General features: G+C 56.4%; 1 protein-coding gene across 2 annotated transcripts in view; it reads left to right on the forward strand.

Moving 5' to 3' along the window:
• The window catches only part of STK32B (serine/threonine kinase 32B), a 71,186-nt gene that overhangs the window by 35,495 nt on the left and 15,092 nt on the right, over positions 1-20,599 (forward strand). For both annotated transcript variants that reach the window (XM_036426752.2, XM_045574210.1), the window contains exons 4-5: positions 18,197-18,370; positions 20,546-20,583. In XM_036426752.2, coding sequence (XP_036282645.2) covers positions 18,197-18,370; positions 20,546-20,583 — 212 coding nt within the window. The remainder of the gene's footprint in view (positions 1-18,196; positions 18,371-20,545; positions 20,584-20,599) is intronic.

A 20,599-nucleotide genomic window follows, 5' to 3' on the forward strand; every position in this document is an offset into this window, starting at 1 on the left:
GTGAGTTACAAATGCACAGAGGTTTCAGCTGCCCACCGTGCCCGGAGTCAGCGATGCCCGGCCCGGCTCCGTCACAGCCCACAGCGGACAATGCTCGTGGAGGTTTTCCAGCTCCTTCGTCCCCATCGCCATGGTAACCCCCTCAGCCAAAGGGGACACGGGATGGCGCTGTCTTGTTCAGGTCCTTTGCTCACCCTCTGCTATTCCAGGATTTTGTTGATGTCACCGGTGACTTCAACGTGTGCGTTCACGCTGCCAGGGTGCCCGGGTTTATCTGTGAGTGACGCAGGTTTGTTATGCTTAAGGACACAGGCGTGGGGCTGTGCGTGGGGCTCCTACGGTGGATAATGACGTCCGGAGGGTCAACTGGGTGGAGCTGGGTGAACAAAGGCCCGCCGGGCCCAGGCTTTGCCACTGGCTGCTCACCTCGGAGGAGTCCTGGGTCTCACGCAGCTCGCACACGTGGGACGTTGTCATCCAGAAGGTGGCCGAGGGGCCAATGGCAGGGCGTGTGGCCAGCACCGTTTTAATCAGGGAGGGGCGGCTGTTTGTGCAGAAAGAGCCCGGGAGGCAGGCCAGCCTCCTGCGGAGGAAGTAGGAGGCCTAATGAGGTGCCGGCGGGAGGGCGCCGTGCGGATGGACTTAATGAACGTGCTCCGTGTTTGCATTAGCGTGTCTGCAGCTGAGTGATCGTGCTTTTCGTCTTGCTGACATCGTAAACCAGCCCCTCGAATGCTTTCTGTGCCTCTGCATGACTGCGTGCTCCGAATTAGGGGAGTCCCCCCGTGGTCAGGTTTTATTCGTTAGGTTTTACTTCCCCCTCTTCCCCCTCTGTGGTTTTTAACTCCACTGGGCTTTGTGGTTCGTTCATTTGTTGTCCTCACGCCGGCCATCCTCCCCGGGGCTCAGCGCCTCGGGGCTCCCACACCGGCGCTTCCAGGCCGCTGTCCAGGTCTCTGCACCTGCTGTTCGCCTCTCCTGACTCCTCTCCCAGCCCTGTGCGCCCGGTGAGCTCCTCTTTGAACCACAAAACCCTGCCCACTGCCCATCCGTGAAGCTCTCTCTGATCCTACCGGATTGATGCTTCCTATGAAGTTGGTTCTTGGGCTGGGGGTGGTGGGGAGGGGAGGCTTTTCCTGAAGAGCTGGGACCCGTTCTCATGCTCACAATGAAAGCTGTGTGTCTGGCTGTGCCGTCTCTCCCCTCTGGTGGAACGGCAACTCAGCGCTAACCCCCTTTAGCGAGGCCCGTGGGGCCGTAAGAACAGAGCCTCCCGCCTGGGAGGCCTGGATTGGAGGGTCCTCAGGACACAGGCTGCTGGACTTGCGACAGCCTGTGGAGACTCAGTTTCACCATCTGTAAAATGGGGCTAAGGTCTGCTTCTTAGAGGAGTCTCCTTGTTCAGTGAGACGGCGCCTGAGTGCTGGACCAATGGAGGATGGTCCGTCCCTCAGGGAGGGAGCTCTCTCCCAGCTGCCTGTGGCTCTGCCGTGCCCCGGCTGGCTGCTTTGGAAATCACCTTGCTTTCTCCCCGATGTTGAAAGTCTTTGGTCCCAGATCCGTGTCTATTTTTATTGTCACTTTGTTGTCTGTGCTGTACGCCATCCGCAGTCACCTGTGGAACCGACTCAGATCTCCCGAAACCAGCGCTTCTGTTTCTAAAGTGGTTGAGACCACCACATGGCGCTGGCCCTGGAGGGAGCCTGGCACCCTGTCCTCCCACGCCACCCACCTCCTCCACGCCCGGGCGATGGCACCGCCCGCAGGGAGGCCGAGCCGGAGGCGGGAGCGCTGCGTTCCGGCTCTCCCGGCAGAATCCGCGCCTCGGTGCCTGGTTCAGGTCTGGGAAGCTCTGCTTGGACTCCTCCCTCCAGCTCAGATCTCCATGGGGGACCCACGCACCCCCAGGTGGCCACAGAAATAGGGAGTCGTGGCGAGCAGACCCTGAGTGCACTTGCCCAGCTGCCCCTCGGGGCTCTGACCTCGTTGGGGGGGGGCAGATTGTAATGCCTCCCAAGCCATCTTCATTTTAGAAACCACCTCCCCTCTCTGTTCATGGCTCCACACAACCGCCAGGAAAAAGAGCACATTTCGTTGTTTGAATTTCAGAGTCCTTCCCCATTGGACGTTCATCCTCTTCCTGGCCTCCCCTCCTGGATCAAATGCCCCATCTCCGCCCCAGCTTGCACCCTTCGGTGCTTCTGTAGGCGCGAAGTTTAGGGGCAGAGAAGATACGTGTCTGGACTGAGACCCTCATAGTAGGGTAGCGGTGGAGGCAGGATTTGGAGACTATCCAGGAAGTAAAATGTACATTTCTTTTTAAATATATATATATATATCTTTATTTTAGAGAGAGGGAAAGGGAGAGAGAGATAGAAGCATCAATGATGAGACAGAATCATTGACCCACTGCCTCCTGCACATCCCACACTGGGGATCAAACCATGACCTCCTGGTTCATAGGTTGACGCTCAACCACTGAGCCACACCAGCCGGGCAAATGTACATTTCTTGACCAGGCCAACCAACAGTCCAACTTCCAAAGACAGTAAAGGCAATAACAATAAAGAGAGTAAGCTCATGTGTCTGCTTGATCTCCGTCCCATTCTTGTGTGTTCCAAGAGGCAGGGTCCAGCCTTTCATCCCCTTTTCTCTGGCGTGTCACGAATCAGCTGCCTGGCACATGGTTCATGTCGCTCAGCAGATAGCTGTGACACGGAACTGAGTTGATGATGATGGCACTATAATCGTCATAGCCACCGTCTATATGGAATGCCTCCACGGACCAGTCTCATGCTAGATACTTATCTAATTGCCTACAATCCCTAGGAAACGTGTAGGAATACCATGTTCTGTATATGAGAAATAGGTTGGATCTGGACCAGAGTTGCAAAGCTACAGAAAAACAGAGATGGGATGTGACCTCATAGCTTTGTGCTTCCAAAACTCAGACTGTTTTCTCCAAGGACAATGTTTCCATGTGCTGACAAAAGGAATTTAGGTCAAATATGTGAATTTTTAGAGGCCAACTGCCTGGTTTGGATGTAACAATTTACAAAAGGCTTAAATTATGCATCATTGAAGCTCTCCCATTGGAAAGTTAAAATGTCAAACTATAAGTTTTTCTCTCTCTCTCTTGAGCCGTGACCAGCATAGCTAGAGAGTGGACGAGTCCTGAGTAGGGGTGACAAGGGATTGAGAAAAAGAAAGAGACAGACACAAAGACAGTAGGGAAAGCTGGGACCAGGTGGGACGCAGCCCTTGGATGGAGAGACAGTGACCCAGAGCTGGTGCAGTGCCTTTATTATATACAGCATGATTCCAGGTAGTTTTACTATAGTTTAAGATAAAGAAAATTACGTGAAGTCATGGTTAATGATCAAGCTGAAATTCTTCATTCTTGTGATTTCTTTGTAATTGTCACTCCTGGCTGAGCCTGGATAATTGTGCCAGTTCCTGGTGCCTGGCTGAACTTAGATAATGAAACCCACATACCTCTGGCAAGGTATGTTTCCAGGACGTGGCTCTGCCAACACCACTGAACTCAGCTGACAATCAGCTCATGTGCCTTCCCAGGTGCTCTCTACATCTCCCCCCTTTTTATTTTTTAAAGGCAGCTTATGGGTGGATTTCCTACCTCAGCAGGTTCTTGGAAGGTCTCAATGAGGTCTGAAATGTCAAACACCCATTACAGGGGCAGTAATATAGTGGATATTCAAACATGGGACTAAAGGTACATTTTAGCATTATGGTTAACAGTAGCAGCAAAGCAGTTTCTTCTCTTTCTCTTCCCTCTTCTATCCCCTCTTTCCCCCATCATCACCATCACTGTCATCATCACCATATCACATCAGCATAACCATGTCTTCACCATTACCATCATCATATCACCATCAGCATCATTGTTGTCAACATCACCACCATCGTTATCACCATCATCATCCCATCACCATCATCATCAACATCACCATTACCATCACCATACCATCATCAGCACCATCAGCACCATTGTCATCACCACCATCATCATCACCATATACCATCACCACCATCATCATCACCATATACCATCACCACCATCATCATCTCCATCATCATTCCATCACCATCAACATCACCATTACCATCACCATACCATTATCACCATCAGCACCACTGTCATCACCATTATCATTGTCATCATCATCATCATCATCATCACCACCATACCATCACCACCATCATCTCCATCATCATTTCATCACCATCAACATCACCATTACCGTCACCATACTATTATCACCATCAGCACCACTGTCATCACCATTATCATTGTCATCATCATCATCATCATCATCACTACCATACTATCACCACCATCATCATCTCCATCATCATTCCATCACCATCAACATCACCATTACCATCATCATACCATTAACACCATCAGCACCACTGTCATCACCATCACCATTGTCATCATCATTGCCATCATCATCATTATCATCATCATCACCACCATACCATCACCATCACCAACATCATCATCACCATCATCATCATCCCATCACCATCAACATCACCATTACCATTATCACCATCAGCACCACTGCCATCACCATTATCATTGTCATCATCACCACCACCATACCATCACCACCATCATCATCTCCATCATCATTCCATCACCATCAACATCACCATTACCATCATCATACCATTATCACCATCAGCACCACTGTCATCACCATCACCATCATCATCATCATCACGGCATTTCTAGGTGCCCTGACCCATTGTGTGTACCTTGCCTCTCACTCCGCCCCTCCTTGTGCCTGCACCACAGCCTGGTCCCTGTATTAGAAGCTCACCGCTCAGCCCTCGTCCACGCCTCTCTCTCTGCTCCACCATCTCCTCATGTCCACCGTAGCCAGGCTTCCATCCAGATCACAAGCACTTTTCCAAGGAGACCTTTCTCGTCCTGCCCTGGCCCCAAACTAAACGTGAGCGGCTGTGCTCTTGCATTCTCGATGGTGTGTGATAGGAACTCTACTTGCGGGTTTGCTGACTTGTCAGCCATTCCCTTACTGGAGCTCAAACTCCAGGAAGCAGGAAGCAGGTGTGGAGTTCACTGTCACGGACCGCCCGACAGCAGGCATAGGCAGGCATTCAGCAGCAGAGAAGGCTCTTCCTGCATTCCTCGGTCTGTTCCTTGGATCACTGTCACATGACAGTGTGCCAGGTTTTCTGTCAGAAGGTTTGCCTGGCCCGGCAGGTTTCAGAAATACCTCCTGTCTCCACTGCCGCAGTCTTGAGAACAGTGGCATGCCAAAGGCGCTGAGAAGCCTGCGGTAGAGAAACCACTTTAAAAAAAGAAAGAGAAAGAAAAACCACTTTCACTTTATTAACCTGGTAAACTTACTTGCTCGTTGATGCCCCCCTTTCCACAAATGCCCACTCCTTCCCTGGGTGCGTTGTAGGAAATGAAGGCGATAAGGCCTCTCTGGCCCTGGGCTCATGGGAAAGATTTGTGCTTATTTGGGGGGCAGGTGGGGGGGGCTGCCCACAAGGTCAGATTTGGGGAAGTAAAGCAGCCAGTGGGGAGCAGGAGGAAGGCGAGCATCGGCACCCGCAGCACTGGGCGGACCAGGGCACTGCCTTCCCTTCGCCTCAGAGCTGGGAGCACAGGGGCCGGGGAGGAGCAGGGGGCAAGTGGCCCTCCGCTCCCGGGGCTCAGTCAGGGGAGGGGGGAAGGGGACAGGGACGGCAGCTGTGGTTCCCGGGTGTGTGTGTTGAGCATTTGTGTGCTTGTTTGCTTGTCTGCTTGCTTTGGGAAGGAGACACTGTCTCGTGTGGAGCTTCCCTCGGGCTGGCGTGTCCTGTGTTAACCCTCCCTCTGCTTCCCGGCCCAGTGAGGAGGCCTCAACCTTTCCGGGGAGCAGTGATCACAAGCAGTCTTGTCTCATGTTGACAACACACATCTGTTCATTGGCAGAGTGAACAGACTTGCGCTTTAACCTGTGAGCTGAGCCAGCTCTGACAAAAAGCAGGCGGCCAGGCTCCCAGGTGTGGATTTTAGCTCAGTAAAATGGGCTTTCCACGTTCATTGACAACAGCCGTGTATGTGGTACCTCCCCTGCTTATGTTCATGATAAACGTGGGAGTTAGTGTCACTGCTCCCTCCGCAAGTGAGGACTCCGAGGCGGGAGGGCAATGGTGGGTCATTCACCATCGAGCAGCAAACGGGGTCAGGGCTGGGGTCAGGGCCGGGGTCAGGGCCGGGGTCAGGGCCGGGGTCAGGGCCGGGGTTAGGGCCGGGGTCAGGGCCGGGGTTAGGGCCAGGGTCAGGGCTGGGGTCAGGGCTGGGTCAGGGCTGGAGTCAGGGCCTGGGTCAAGACTTTGTCAGGACCGGGGTCAGGGCTGGGGTCAGGGCTGGGGTCAGGGCTGGGTCAGGGCCTTGTCAGGACCGGGGTCAGGGCCTTGTCAGGGCCAGGGTCAGGGCTGAGTGCAGGGCCGGGGTCAGAGCCGGGATCATGGCCGGGGTCACGTGTGACGCAGGCGGCTTGTGTTGAAGGATGACATTGCCTGCAGGTCTTGGTTGAGCCATGCGGTGCGATGGGCACTGAGCGGGGTGCTGCAGGCTGAGTGTGTGTGTCCCCCCAGAGTCACGTGTTGAAACCTAATCCCTCCTGGGGCGGACCAGGAGGTGGGGCTTTGGGGCCATGAGGGGGGCGATTGCAGGAACGGGGTTAGTGCTATTCGAGAAGAGAAGACCCCAGAAAGTGCCCGCCTCCCCTCCACCTGTGCGGACCGGCGGGAAGACTGACGTCTGTGAGCCAGCTGCCCTGGCAGGTGGGCCTTGGCTTTCGCCTCCAGGACAGAGACGGGTTCCTGCCTGTTGTCGCCGCCCTTCTCTCCCCCTCCCCCCTGCCCCGTGGTGTGGGCTGCAGCAGCTTAGCCACTGCACTGTGGTGATGTGTGCAGGCCATCGGGCCGTCGGGTCTGACCCCGAAATTAGGGGCAGACAGCAAGTGGGGTTAGTGCTGACATTTAAGACGGAGCAACTGCAGCTCCAGACTCAGAGAAGTCTGTCCGAGGCCACAGCTGCCGAGTGGCCGCCCAGGACTCAGTCCCGGCCCCAAGTGACGCTCAGATGCCGCCCCTTTCCCCCACAGCCTGTGGCTTGCTGTCGGCCAGCTCTGGGGACCGGGAAGGGAGCAAAAGACGGGGTGAGCCCCGCCCTCCAATGGCCTCTGAAGAGGCTCCGCCGTCACCGCACCCCCACGTCCACCACTCCGCTCCCTGGGATTCAATCCAGACTTCCCCGTGCGGTTCTCTTAGCAAAGCCACGGGGGATTCTCCCACATTAGTCATCGTCCCTTAAAACGCGACAGGAGAGGAAGCGGCCTTGCTGGGCTGAGGCTAGGCTGATGCTTTATCCACATTTAGTTTGGACGTAAATGTCGCGTTGGCCCTGGGCGGGGCTGCGGCCGTCAGGGTAAAATGTGACGCGTGACCCATGGGGGGTTGTGAGTGAGGCCAGCGGCTCCTGGGACACAGGAGGGGGACCTTCGTCATTTCGGGCGGAGGGTCAGCTGCTCTCTGCCCCCCCTCGGCTGTCTCTCCACACCGCGCCCGCTCTGAAAGCCGCCTTGGACCAGAGCAGCGTTCCCTCCTCACACACAGCATCAGGGGCCATTGACGCGGCACCTGGCTCCTCAGACATTCTTTCCCATTTTTCTTTCCTTTTGAGAAGCATCCATGATGAGAGCACATCATTGATCGGCTGCCTCCTGCACACCCCCTGCTGGGGATCAAGCCCAAAATATCCGGCATGTGCCCTGACCAGGAATCTAACAGTGACCTCGCCGTTCATAGGTTGATGCTCAACCACTGAGCCACACTGGCTGGGTTGTTAGGGTGGCTTTTGGTAAAAATGATCCTAGTTTTAATGGAATTAAATTACCAATCTTTTCTTTTTGAAGCTGGTGTAGTTCGTGTCGGCTCTGAAAAATCTCTTCCAACATAAATATAGGTCACATGACATTTCCCTATATTTTCTTCTAACAGTTTTTAAAGTTTGACTTTTCCTTTAAAAAAAATATATATTTTATTGATTTTTTACCGAGAGAAACAAAGAGAGAGAGAGAGAAAGTTAGAAACATCGATGAGAGAGAAGCATCAATCAGCTGCCTCTTGCACACTCCCCACTGGGAATGTGCCCGCAACCAAGGCACATGCCCTTGACCAGAATCAAACCTGGGCCCTTGAGTTCGCAGGCCGACGCTCTATCCACTGAGCCAAACCGGTCTTGGCAACTTTTCATGTGTTATTGGTGTGAGGGGTTGACTTTTGTCCATGGTGGCATTTGGGGCCAGTTTCATGTTGTTCCTCAGGTAAAACCCGCTATTCCAGCATCGTTTGTTATAGCCCCTCAGGGGCCGAACACCCCCTCCCTTCCCCAGCGACCTCTTATCTGTGGGTCTGCTTCTGGGCGGTCTGTCCCATTCCCACAGTCTGTCCAGCCTCACACCACGGTCCCACAGTGTGAAGTGTCACAGCCTGATGATGTGCATGACGATCAGGAAGACATGGGCGCTCTCTCGTGACCCCGCACAGCAGACCGCCTGCCTTGAGCTCATTGCCGTATCCTCTTAGTCTCCTGCTTGTGTGTCTGTTCAGGAGAGATTTCAACATTCCTTTTTCCTTCCTAAGGAAAACGTTTTTCCTTTTTTCTTATATTTTGTACATACTTGCAAGTCCTCTGCGTTTATACATGTATTAGGAGGAATGTGTGAACAAAGTATTGATATTTTTGCAGGAAGCAAAGTAATATTTCCATCTAGGGAGACACTGTGTCTCTGAACTACGTACACACACAGCTCTTTGCCGGTTCAAAAATGAGCGGTAACGATCCATGGATAGGGTTGTCCTCCATGCCAAACTCGGACGCAGAGCCATCGGGGAACAGAGGACTTATTAAAAGGAAAAAAAAGTGCTGCGTATCCCAGGCCCTGTGGAGAGAGCACACGCTGGCTCTATGGCAGTGGTCGGCAAACTGCGGCTTGCGAGCCACACGCGGCTCTTTGGCCCCTTGAATGTGGCTCTTCCACAGAATACCACGGCCTGGGCGAGTCTATGTTGAAGAAGTGGCATTAGGAGAAGTTTAAGTTTAAAAAATGTGGCTCTCCAAAGAAATGTCAATCGTTGAGCTGTTGGTATTTGGCTCTGCTGACTGAGGAGTTTGCCGACCACTGCTCTGTGGGGTCATCATCAATGATTAGTCCAGGAGCAGGCAGTGATGTGGGAGCGTGGAGACCTTTCCTTTCTCCAGTGGGGGCCGGGCTCTTTGGAGAAGTCCGGTTCCACTGGGTTCTGAGTCAAGAGGGACCCACCGGGAATCTGTCTGGGTGCTCCCGGCACACGTCGCCCCCTAATACCAATACGAGGAAGGAGCAGAGGGGGCCAGACTAGAAGCGTGGCCAGCTGGGCAGCTTCACCAGGAAGCTGCAACGTTCACTCCCCCACCCCACCCCACCCCCGGGAACCCCGGTCCGTTCCCTGCACATCACGGGCACGGGGCTGGACCAGGGAAGGTGGGCGCATGAGCAGTGAAGTGGGGATGACGTAGGGAAAGCTCTCCTCTGTCAGTCTAACCTGGGAACAAAGAGATATTGGCCCGAGGGGTGGAGCCAACGCCCGCGGACATGGGGGAACGCATCCTCCCCGGGCCAAGGAAGTCCCCCTCCTGCTCCTCTGGCTTCGCTCCTGCCGGCTTGCTCCTGCTGGTTCCATGGCCCACGCCACCCTCCACGCTCCGTGACCATGACCACACAGCCCCCCAGCAGGGGATGCAGCTGGCAGCACAAGCTGTGATCACTAAACGGGGAGTCGTGCTGATTTCCGGTAACGATTTCCGTGACTTCAATCAGATGCTGCCTCTTCCCCTGATGCGACTGCAGCATCGTCATTCCCTCTCTGGGTGTCTGCTCAGCGGGGGGAAGTCGGGAGGTGGTGCACACGGGGCCACACACGGGAGCACGTCCCTCTGATTTCCGCCAGGCGGCCTCTCCCCTCATCGCCGGGAGACAGGGCTGCTCTTTGCTCCCTCCGACCACTCCCCTCTTGGATTCCATGGGTTTCTTTCTTTATAGCCGTTTACAGAGTCCTCATGGCGTGGCCGCTCCCGCATGGGGTGGTTTTGATGGACTTACCCAGCGTTGGGTCTTGTTTTAACCCGAGCCACTTCAGGTGTCCGTCACACTTTCTCCACACCTCCACCCATCTCCTAGGCTCTCAGGGATGAGGGGGGAGGGGGCCTCAGCCTGCCTTCCCTGACTCAGGAGTCTCCTCTCCACCGTCAGGTCCACAAGGACTGAGTGTCAGCACTAAGCCGGGCATGGACCTGCTCTGGGGGCCACTGTGCCCGCTCACTGCCCAAGGGCGTTCTGGTACGACTTTCCTAACTGTGAGGAAGGCCCTCCTGTCCGTCATGCAGAGCCAGCTGCGAAGAATGCCCGCCGATGGTCCAGGTCTCGCCGCGTGTGCTTGCCAGTGTGCGCCTCGCTCACGGCGTGTGAGCGCCTCACCATCGCCCGTGGCCCTCCAATCCCATGTGCATCCCGGGTTCCGCGTGCAGCTCATGGCCGGGCAGGACTGCGGTGGGCCCAGAGGGAGTGCGTTTCTACCAGGTCTCGGGGGCTCCAATGTACAGATCTGGGGACCACACTGACTTCCGTTGTCCACAAAGAGCATCCTTTCTCCCCAGGGCAGCTGCTGAGCGGCCGGCCACCAACAAAACAGGCATAGCCTGACCCAGAGCCCCACACAGAGCTTGTGTGCTGACGGGGGTGGGGGGGGTGGGGGGGGGAGGCAGAAACTGAGGGGCAACTGGGGAATGGCGTCTGGTCGGAGCTCCAGTCTGGGAGGCCCCCTTGTGGAGGTGGGTTTCCAGCCAGGACTTGAGAAATCCGTTGGCGTTTGTGCGGCTGAGGAGAGGAGGAGGGGCCGGGAGAAGGAAGTTCTACTGAGCGCAGGGCCCGGTGAAGATGAGGGCGCAATCCACTCAAGGCCACGGACAGCCACCGGTGGCACGTGGAAAGGCAGGGCAGGGCGGGGGAGCTGCGGGAGCTTGGCGAACTAGCAGAAGAGGCTCAGGTTGTGAAAGGAGAAGCCACCCGACCTGTGTGGCTAGATTGTTGAGCATCAGCCTAGGAACCAGGAGGACAGGGTTCGCTTCCCCGTCAGGGCACACGCCCGGGTTGTGGACTCGATCCCCAGTTGGGGGCGTGCAGGAGGCAGCCGATGAGTGATTCTCTCCCATCACTGATGTTTCTGTCTCTCGCTCCCTCCCTCTGCCTCCCCCAAATCAGTAGAAACATGTAAAAAAGGAGAGAAGCCGTGAAAACCCCACAGGGTTTAAGCCAGGGGCAGCGGTGTGCTGCTGGGTCTGTTAATTGGCAGGGGTTTGCTCATTTATAGTCAGTCTTCCTGGGAACTGGTCCCCGTGCCTACCACGCTCGGTGTGTGGAGGAGCCTGCGTTCCCTGAGCTCTGTGAACAGCGAGCTTTCCACAAACATGAGCTCCCCCAGGTGTGAACGGCTCACCCACGTGTGTGTTCGTGCATGGCGACACCTGGGGCTTTTTAGGCCGTCCCTGTGCACACGTGTGCGGTGCCAGTCCATGGTAACGCGGGTGCAGCCGGCTCACTGCCTCCCTGCGGCGGACGGCGAATAACACCCTGGTGCCGGCCCCCTGAGCGGGCAGGAATTTAAATCAGACATGGTATGAATTTGGAAAAGGCACCGTTTTGCAATCTTCCACACGTAGGCAAGGTGAGGACTGACTGACGTAATCTAAGGCTCATCCCCACACCCCGACCCACGGGACTGGGCACTTCTGCTTCTCCCTGGCCAGGGGGTCACTCTGCGTTTTATGAGGAAGAAGGGGTGGGGCGTGACGGTCAGCGGCCATGGGGGCGGAAGCGGAAGAAAGCGGCTCTGGCCACAGTTGGCTGATGTGGAAGCGTGGGAATGCCGGTCCCTGTGTGCCTCGTTGGCGTGTCTTGAAGGGCAGTGACGTGTGGAAGGCGGGCCTGTGCCCGGGGCATCGGTTAACATATGGCTGCAGTCACCGGGTTTGGCCCTTGTACTCAGAGTTTTGGGGGCAGACAAATCTCCCAGCCACACATTTCAGCATCTGATTTACAGTTCTCATAATTTGGAGCAGAGAAGATCCCACAGCCATTGGACCTCTCTCTCTCTCTCTCTCTCTCTCTCTCTCTCTTTCTTTTAATATATTTTATTGATTTTTTTTTTTTTTTTTACAGAGAGGAAGGTAGAGGGATAGAGAGTTAGAAACATTGATGAGAGAGAGACATCTATCAGCTGCCTCCTGCACCCCTCCTACTGGGGATGTGCCCTTGACTGGATTCAAACCTGGAATCTTTCAGTCCGCAGGCTGATGCTCTATCCCACATGTGTCAAACACAAGGCCCGTGGGCCAAATCTGTCCCACCAGGCCTTGCAATGTGGCCCGCACCACGCTGTCATCACTGCACTACGCTGCGTTTCCATCACAATGACAGTTTATGACTGTTCAGTAAACCATTCGGCCCGCGATTTAGGCTGGATTTTAGATTTTGGCCCCTTCTCTGATTGAGTTCGACACCCCTACTCTATCCACTGAGCCAAACCGGTTCCAGCTGGACCTGCCTCTTAATCTTAGTGCCTGAACTAGGGGGAGGGCCTTTGTCAGAGCCGCCGAGTAGAGGGAGGGTGATGCGGGGTTTCTCCTGCGGGCAGGAGGGTGGAAGGCTCTTGTGCATCCGCATCCGCGGTCTTCTCTCTGGAAAACAAGACGAGGACTCCCAGCTCACGGGATGTTAAGACATCGTGAGGTTTATTGTCGGAGCAGTCTCGGGCCTGCTAAGCCTTCTCCGTTGACTGGAAGCTATTGTTGTTGTTGCTGCTGTTGTGTTGTGGTTGTTATCTTTCCCCTGTTGTATCCGTGGTTCCCGTGCCTTGTCCTCGGCCTCCCGGGGCTCTGCACGCTGCTTGAGTCCGCACGGCTGTTACCAGGACCCAGCCCAGGGCTGCACGAGCCACGTCTGCTGCGTCCTGTGCGTTACCACAGCCTGCGCCCGCCCAGACCCCAGCAGGCGGGGCCTGGGGACACCTCCTCGTGGGAATACTAACAGGCAGTTCTGGGTCCGAGAAGCCGAGTTGTGTTTTGAAAAGATGCCTCTGGAGAGACTGCTGCATGGGAGAGAGATTCGCGGGCTCTCTAGCGAGTCTGTGGTGGCCCAGGAAAGAGAGAATGATGTCTTGGATCCTGTTTGCAGCACATAAATGGGAAGTAGACGGATTTGAGAGACATTCTGGAATAATGGATTGGGTCTTGAAGGCAAGAGCTACAAAGGCCAGTCCATAGAATGTAAGAATTCTTAAAAAAAAAAAAAAAAAAAAAAAAAAAAAAAAAAAAAAAAAGTATGTTTATTGATTTCAGGGAGGAAGGGAGAGGGAAAGAGATAGAAACATCAATGATGGGAGAGAATCATTGACCAGCTGCCTCCTGCATGCCCCCTCTGGGCACTGAGCCTGCAACTCAGGCATGCACCTGACCGGAAATGCGAACCATGACCTCCTGGTTCTTAGGTCGATGCCCACGCCAGCCCGCATGAATGTGAGGATCCGCAGGTGAGAGCCCAGGAAAGTTCAGGCCCCTCTGCTCAGGAGCCACCGGAGCCAAGGCCCTCCTGGGAGCTGTCCAGGGTCCTGAAGCGATACCTGGGCTGTCTAGCCACCCAGCCACCGAGGGCCGAGGGCCTGTGCCAGGCGCTGTGGTAAAGTGGGAGCACAGACAGGATGGGGTTCCCCCTCTCAATGAGTTCAGGGCTCTCATGTGGTGACAGACAGGTGTGCAGGGAACCCCGGGAGAGGCAGGTGAGTGCTAAGACAGAAAGGACAGGAGGGGGCGCTGCAGCCAGCCAGCGGAGGTCCCACCAGGCTTTCTGAGCCGAAGATGGAAGGGTGAGTGGCGGTATCCAGGCTAGTGTGAGGCAGGAAGAGCAGTTGTATGTGTCGGCAGCTTGCAGTAGCAGTAATATCAGAGGCAGAGGTCACACGAGGACAGTCGAGGCTGGGGAAACGGGACAGAGCACCGGGAGCCTTGTAGGAGGGGCTTAGGAATTTCTGTTTCACTGCAGCCAGCGAGGGAACGCAGGGGGTTCTGTGTGGGGTGTGGGGACATGAGATGGTTTAGGTCTTAGCTGGGCCCCATGGGAGGGGCGTGTGGGACCAGGCAGGCGGGGAGTGAGGTCTCCGTTGCAGCCATCAGCTCAGGGTGGCCTGGGGCGGAGAGTATAGGGGGAGCCGCTCCTCCCCTCTTCCCCTCAGGTTGGCCCCCCAGTGAGGGTCTCTGCTAAGGCCCCACCCCGTGAGGGGCTCAGGGGGAGGGAGCTGTTATCCCCTCCCGTGCCTCTCCGCGCCTCAGTGGGTTCCTGACGAGTGGGTTTCCAAAGGCACACTGCTTCCTTTCTCCGCGGGAAGCAGCGGCATGTGGAAGGGGAAGGCTCCGCTCGCCAAACCTCTTAGCCAGAGGCTGTTGCTGTCCTTCTCTCTGTCACCTGCTCCTTTTACTGGGTGGCGGGTTAGTGTCTGCTCTAAAGATACAGCTCTTTTCTTTAATTTCTTTATTGACTAAGGTGTTACATACGTGTCCTCATCCCCCCATTAGCCCCCACCCTCACCCCCCTGGTGTCTGTGTCCATTGGTTAGGCCTATATCCATGCACACAGGTTTTTTTGGTTGATCTCTCCCCCTTCCCCCACCCTCCCCTTCCTTTCCTCTGAGGTTTGATGGTCTGATCGATGTTTCTCTGTATCCGGAGCTGTTTTTGTTCATCAGTTTGTGTTCATTATATTCCATAAGTGAGTTAGATCATGTGATATTTATCTTTCTCTGACTGGCTTATTTCACTTGGCATAATGCTCTCCAGGTCCATCATGGTGTGGCAAATGGTAAAAAACATTTTTTATTGCAGCACAGTATTCCATTGTGTAGATGTACCACAGTTTTTAATCCACTCATCTGCTGATGGGCACTTAGGCTGTTTTGAAATCTTAGCTATGTGAATTGTGCCGCTATGAATATAGATCCTTTCTGATTGGTGTTTCTAGTTTCTTGGGATATGCAACTCTTTTTTTAAATGTTTTTAATGATTTTTTTGGGAAAGAGAGAGAGACATTGATGAGAGAGAAACATTGATCGGCCGCCTCTTGCACACTCCTACCGGGGATCCAGCTCACAACCCAACCATGTACCCTGACCTGGATTCAAACCGGTGACCTCTTGGTGCATGCATGGGTCAATGTTCAACCACTGAGCCACACCAGCCGGGCTAGATGCAACTCTTTTAATATTGAATTTCCAATGTCCGCTGCTGCAAGGAGGTGCTAGGTGGCACCCCGACTTTTGCCAGTAGGATACTCTGAATTCTTCACCTAACTTTACAGCCTTAACATGCACCCAGCGTCTTTAACGGCCACGTGTTCCTGAGATGGGAAGGAAGTAGAGCTGGCGGGGCTTGGTAGTCAGAAATAGGGGAAGAGGGGAGTCGTGGACACCCACGTTCCAGGCTCAGAGGACTGCACTGTTGGCTGAGAGGAGACGATGCTACAGAAGGAAGCCATGGTCCGCACCGCCCCCTAGTGGTCAGCGCATGTATAGTGAGCTGACAAACTCATGGTTGAACTCCTGGTAGAGGGGGAAATTTGCATATTAGGCCTTTATTATATAGGATTGATTTCAGAGAGGAAGGGAGGAGAGAGATAGAAACATCAGTGATGAGAGAGAATCATTGATTGGTTGCCTCCTGCACGATCTGGGATCGAGCCTGCAACTCGGTCACAATCCCTGACCAGGACTCGAACCATGACCTCCTGGTTCATAGGTCAGCTCTCAACCACCCCGGCTGGGCAGTTAATGATTTTTAAAAACAGACAGTAGGTCCTTCATGCTGGTCTGTGTCAACATCCAGGCCGGGATCGATGCCTTTCCCACTTCTGAGGTCTGCGCTCCTCATGCTGAGCCTCCTCACCCAGCTGCCACGGCCTGCACGCCCAGCAGGCGGGGTTTCTCACGGTGACCCTGCCCTTCCAGCACCGCCTGCAGCACAGGAATTCGATTATAACTGCGAATGGGGCCATGACACAGAGCCTGCCAGCACAAGCTTCAGAGAGAAACGAGAGGGCGTCCTCTGCTCTCCCCCCTCCCCAATGATAACACCGCGTTTCTGGGGATAAAGCTGGCCGTGGCCCAGGGAAGGGTGGGTGTCAGCAGGAGGCAGCCTTGTCGGGCTGGGGCGCTCCTCACTGCTCTTTGCATCTGGCTTTCCTCTTCAGCATGCGTCCCAGCCTGCTCCCTGAACACTCCCGGTGCTGCTCAGAGCTCCGTGCTTCTCAGAGCTCCGTGGAATGCCGATGAGAGCCCTTTGACAGGAGCTGGGGGCTGGGGGCTGGGAGCTGGGAGCAGGGGGGGCGGCGACAACGTGACTAATGCGGCGGGCAGACGCCAGCTGTTAGAATACCAATCCAGCCCCTGCGGGAGGCATGTCGCAGCTGATTGCTGTCTTCGGCGCATCTCAACACTTCCCTCCTCTGGCAGGCGGGAAGGGGTGTCGGTCAGGCTCCGTCAGTTCCAGAGCACCGTAGCTTACATCAGAAAGCACAGTCACTGTGACCTGGCTGGTTGTCCCAGTGGTTAGAACATCAGCCCGTGGATCATAGGGTTGAGGGTTCGATTCTGGTCAAGGGCACCAACCGCAGTTGCAGACTCGATCCTGGTTGGGGCGTGTGTGCGAGGCAGCCTTCAATGTGTCTCTCACGTCCATGTTTCCCTCTTTGTGTGTCTCTCTACCCCCTCCCTCCCGCCCTCCCGCCCACTCTCTCTAAAAGTCAATGGAAAACGTATCCTTGAGTGAGGATTTTAAAAGCGCAGGCGTTGCAGTCATTGCTGTTTAGGGACAGAAGAGCCCACACACGGAGCCTGAGGACGGCCTCAGACAGCTGTGACGCAGAGTCACAGTGTCACAAAGCTGCCCCGTCCCAGACGGAGCCGTGGCTGAGGGTGCCCGAGACCTGGTCACAATGGTGGAGTGTTGTCATGGGAACTTGGGCCCAGGCCTGGTGTCTGTGTCAGTTTCCTGTTGCTTTGGAGGAGCAGAGGCACCTAAAACCGAATGAATGGCTGACATCACCGCCATCTTGCTCTCTCGTGTTCTGTGCGTGGACTGGGCTCTGCTGGGCAGTTCTCCATGTGGCATCAGCGGGGCTGCCCTGGGACACCCAGATGCCCAGATGTCATCCGAGGCCGCCCTCCTCCCAACCCGCTACCCCCTCCCCCCCGCTGCTCCTCTGAGGCTGCTGACCAGCACACCTTCATCTCGTCTCCTTCTCATGGCTCCTCCCTGGGGCTGGGCTGGGGCTCTGGCCGGTTCCGAGAGGCAGGAAGCAGGAGCTGCAGGTTCCCTGAGGCCTGGTCCCTGGCCTTGGACTTGGAAGAGCATCACTGGATCCAGGGGTCACGGAAACAAGCTGGCTGAGGGGAGTGCGTGTGTGTGTGTGTGTGTGTGTGTGTGTGTGTGTGTGTAGAGCATGTGTGTGGGTGGAGTGTGTGTGTGTGTGGAGCACATGTGTGTGGGGAGTGTGTGTGTGTGTGTAGAGCATGTGTATGGGTGGATTGCATGTGTGTGGGGAGCACATGTGTGGGGGCAGCACATGTATATGGGCAGTGCATGTGTGTGGGCAGTGAGTGTGTGTGTTTGGGGGGAGCGCATGTGTGGGGAGCACATGTGTGTGGGGAGTGTGTGTGTGTGTGTATAGAGCATGTGTATGGGTGGAATGCATGTGTGTGGGGGAACACATATGTGTGTGTGGTCAGCACGTGTGTGGGGGCAGTGTGTGTGAATTTGGGGGGACCATGTGTGGGGGGAGCAGAGGGATTGTTGAGAAGGGGTGCATCTTGGGAGACGGTGCCCGCCAGCCCTGACCACGTCGCTCACACGTCTGCTAAGAAGGAAGCAGGATGCTGGAGCCACACTGTGAAGGCCGCTTGTCTCCAGCGCCGGGGCCAGTGCTGGGGCTCTCCCCGGCCTGTTTGTGTGGCTGTGAAGTGGGGCACGGGCGTCCCCCGCTCACGGCTCTGCCCTCTGCTCCAGGTACTCGTTCCAGGACGAGGAGGACATGTTCATGGTGGTGGACCTGCTGCTGGGCGGGGACCTGCGCTACCACCTGCAGCAGCATGTGCACTTCCCCGAGGGCGCCGTGCGGCTGTACGTGTGCGAGCTGGCGCTGGCGCTGGACTACCTGCGGCAGCACCGCATCATCCACCGGTGAGCTCGGCGGGCGGGCACCGGGCCTGCAGGAGGCCGCTGCGGGATTTCCCACACCGGTGTGCGGGAGCCAGCTGCAGGGGAGGGAATTTCCCACACCGGGTGTGCGGAAGCCAGCTGCAGGGGAGGGAATTTCCCACACCGGGTGTGCGGGAGCCAGCTGCGGGGTATTTTCCCACACTGGGTGTGCGGGAGCCAGCTGCGGGGTATTTTCCCACACCAGGTGTGCGGGAGCCAGCTGCGGGGTATTTTCCCACACCAGGTGTGCGGGAGCCAGCTGCGGGGGAGGGGGTTTCCCACACCAGGTGTGCTGGAGCCAGCTGCGGGGGAGGGGGTTTCCCACACCAGGTGTGCGGGAGCCAGCTGCGAGGGAGGGGATTTCCCACACCAGGTGTGCGGGAGCCAGCTGCAGGGTGTTTTCCCACACCGGGTGTGCGGGAGCCGGCTGCGGGGGAGGGGGTTTCCCACACCGGGTGTGCGGGAGCCAGCTGCGGGGTGTTTTCCCACACCGGGTGTGCGGGAGCCAGCTGCGGGGGAGGAGGTTTCCCACACCGGGTGTGCGGGAGCCAGCTGCGGGGTGTTTTCCCACACCGGGTGTGCGGGAGCCAGCTGCGGGGTGTTTTCCCACACCGGGTGTGCAGGAGCCAGCTGTGGGGGGTTCCCACACCAGGTGTGCGGGAGCCAGCTGCGAGGGAGGGGATTTCCCACACCAGGTGTGCGGGAGCCAGCTGCAGGGTGTTTTCCCACACCGGGTGTGCGGGAGCCGGCTGCGGGGGTATTTTCCTGCACCGGGTGTGCGGGAGCCAGCTGCGGGGTGTTTTCCCACACCGGGTGTGCGGGAGCCGGCTGCGGGGGTATTTTCCTGCACCGGGTGTGCGGGAGCCAGCTGCGGGGTGTTTTCCCACACCGGGTGTGCGGGAGCCAGCTGCGAGGAAGGGGATTTCCCACACCGGGTGTGCGGGAGCTGACTGTGTCTGTGTTGACATTGATGCCCAGTTGCCAGGTGACTCGGTGTGGGGGGCAATCAGAGTGAGCAGCCCTGGCGATGCTGCCCTGGCACACGGGCCGGAGCAGGTCCCAGCAGGTGCCTGTGTGCGCCACGTTGTTCACTCCTCACAACCGCCGGGTCCGCTGACCCCCCTCACTGCCAGCGGGCACGCAGACGCGGCAGGTGGTTCGGCAGAGAGCACGGCAATGCGGGAGGACAGTGGACTGACCCCTGAGAGAGATGAGCTCCAGGAGGGCTTACATATGGGGAAGAAAGGGCAAGGGGTTGGGCACAGGGTGCCAGCAGGGGAACAGGAAATGTGGAAGCTGGGGGGGCAGGAGGACGGGTTCTGGTGAGTCTGATGAATGAGCAAGGCTGGAGCAGCAGCGGCTCTGGGGCTGCCAGGCCTTGGCCCCCCCAGGTCCCGCCACCTCCATGCTGGTGGTTCGTCCACTGGAAGCCCTGGTGCATCTGAGACATTGTGACTCCTCTGCACTGGCGTCCTCCAGAGGAAATAGTCCTTAATCTAATGTGCCTTCCTCGGCGAGGCCAGCAAGTCCAGAATGTTTAAAAAGGAGGAGATGAGAGCTGCTCTCATGCTTCTGGGTCAAGAGGCTCTTTAATGAGGTTCGGCTCCGCTCCTGTCATTACAATAATAACCGCCTCCCCCACCCGGAGCCCAGGCCTCCGCAGGGAGGGGGTCCGCAGACTCGCTCCCCCTCCACCTGCACCCACGTGGCCTCCGCAGGCGCGTCCGCCGTGGCCTGTGCTCCGGGGGAGCCCATGAAGCGAAGGCTGGCTCCCTCCTGTCCACGCTCTCTAAAAAAATAAATCAACAGGAAAATTATCCTCAGGTGAGGATTAACCAAAAGGGAAGGAGAGAAGGAAGGAAGGAAGGAAGGAAGGAAGGAAGGAAGGAAGGAAGGAAGGAAGGAAGGAAGGAAGGAAGGAAGGAAGGAAGGAAAAGACTTCTAGAAAAAAAAAATTCACACAATCCCTGCAGTTCCAGGAAGAGCAGGGAGTGGGGGCGCAGGCAGCCGGGATCCCGGTGACTCTCCTGCTCCTCCCGGGGCTGGCGCTGGGGAGAGGAGCTGCCAGGCTACTGCTGGGCCACCGTGTCCCCGAGGGTCCGTGTCCGGTGCTGTGGGCGGCCTGGAGCCCGTCTCAGCTCCTGTTTTCCGTTGCAGGGACATCAAGCCGGACAACATCCTGCTGGACGAGCACGGTAAGGCTGCGGGCGC

Source organism: Pipistrellus kuhlii, unplaced genomic scaffold (assembly GCF_014108245.1).
Source record: "Pipistrellus kuhlii isolate mPipKuh1 unplaced genomic scaffold, mPipKuh1.p scaffold_m20_p_1, whole genome shotgun sequence".
Taxonomy (NCBI): Eukaryota; Metazoa; Chordata; class Mammalia; order Chiroptera; family Vespertilionidae; genus Pipistrellus; species Pipistrellus kuhlii.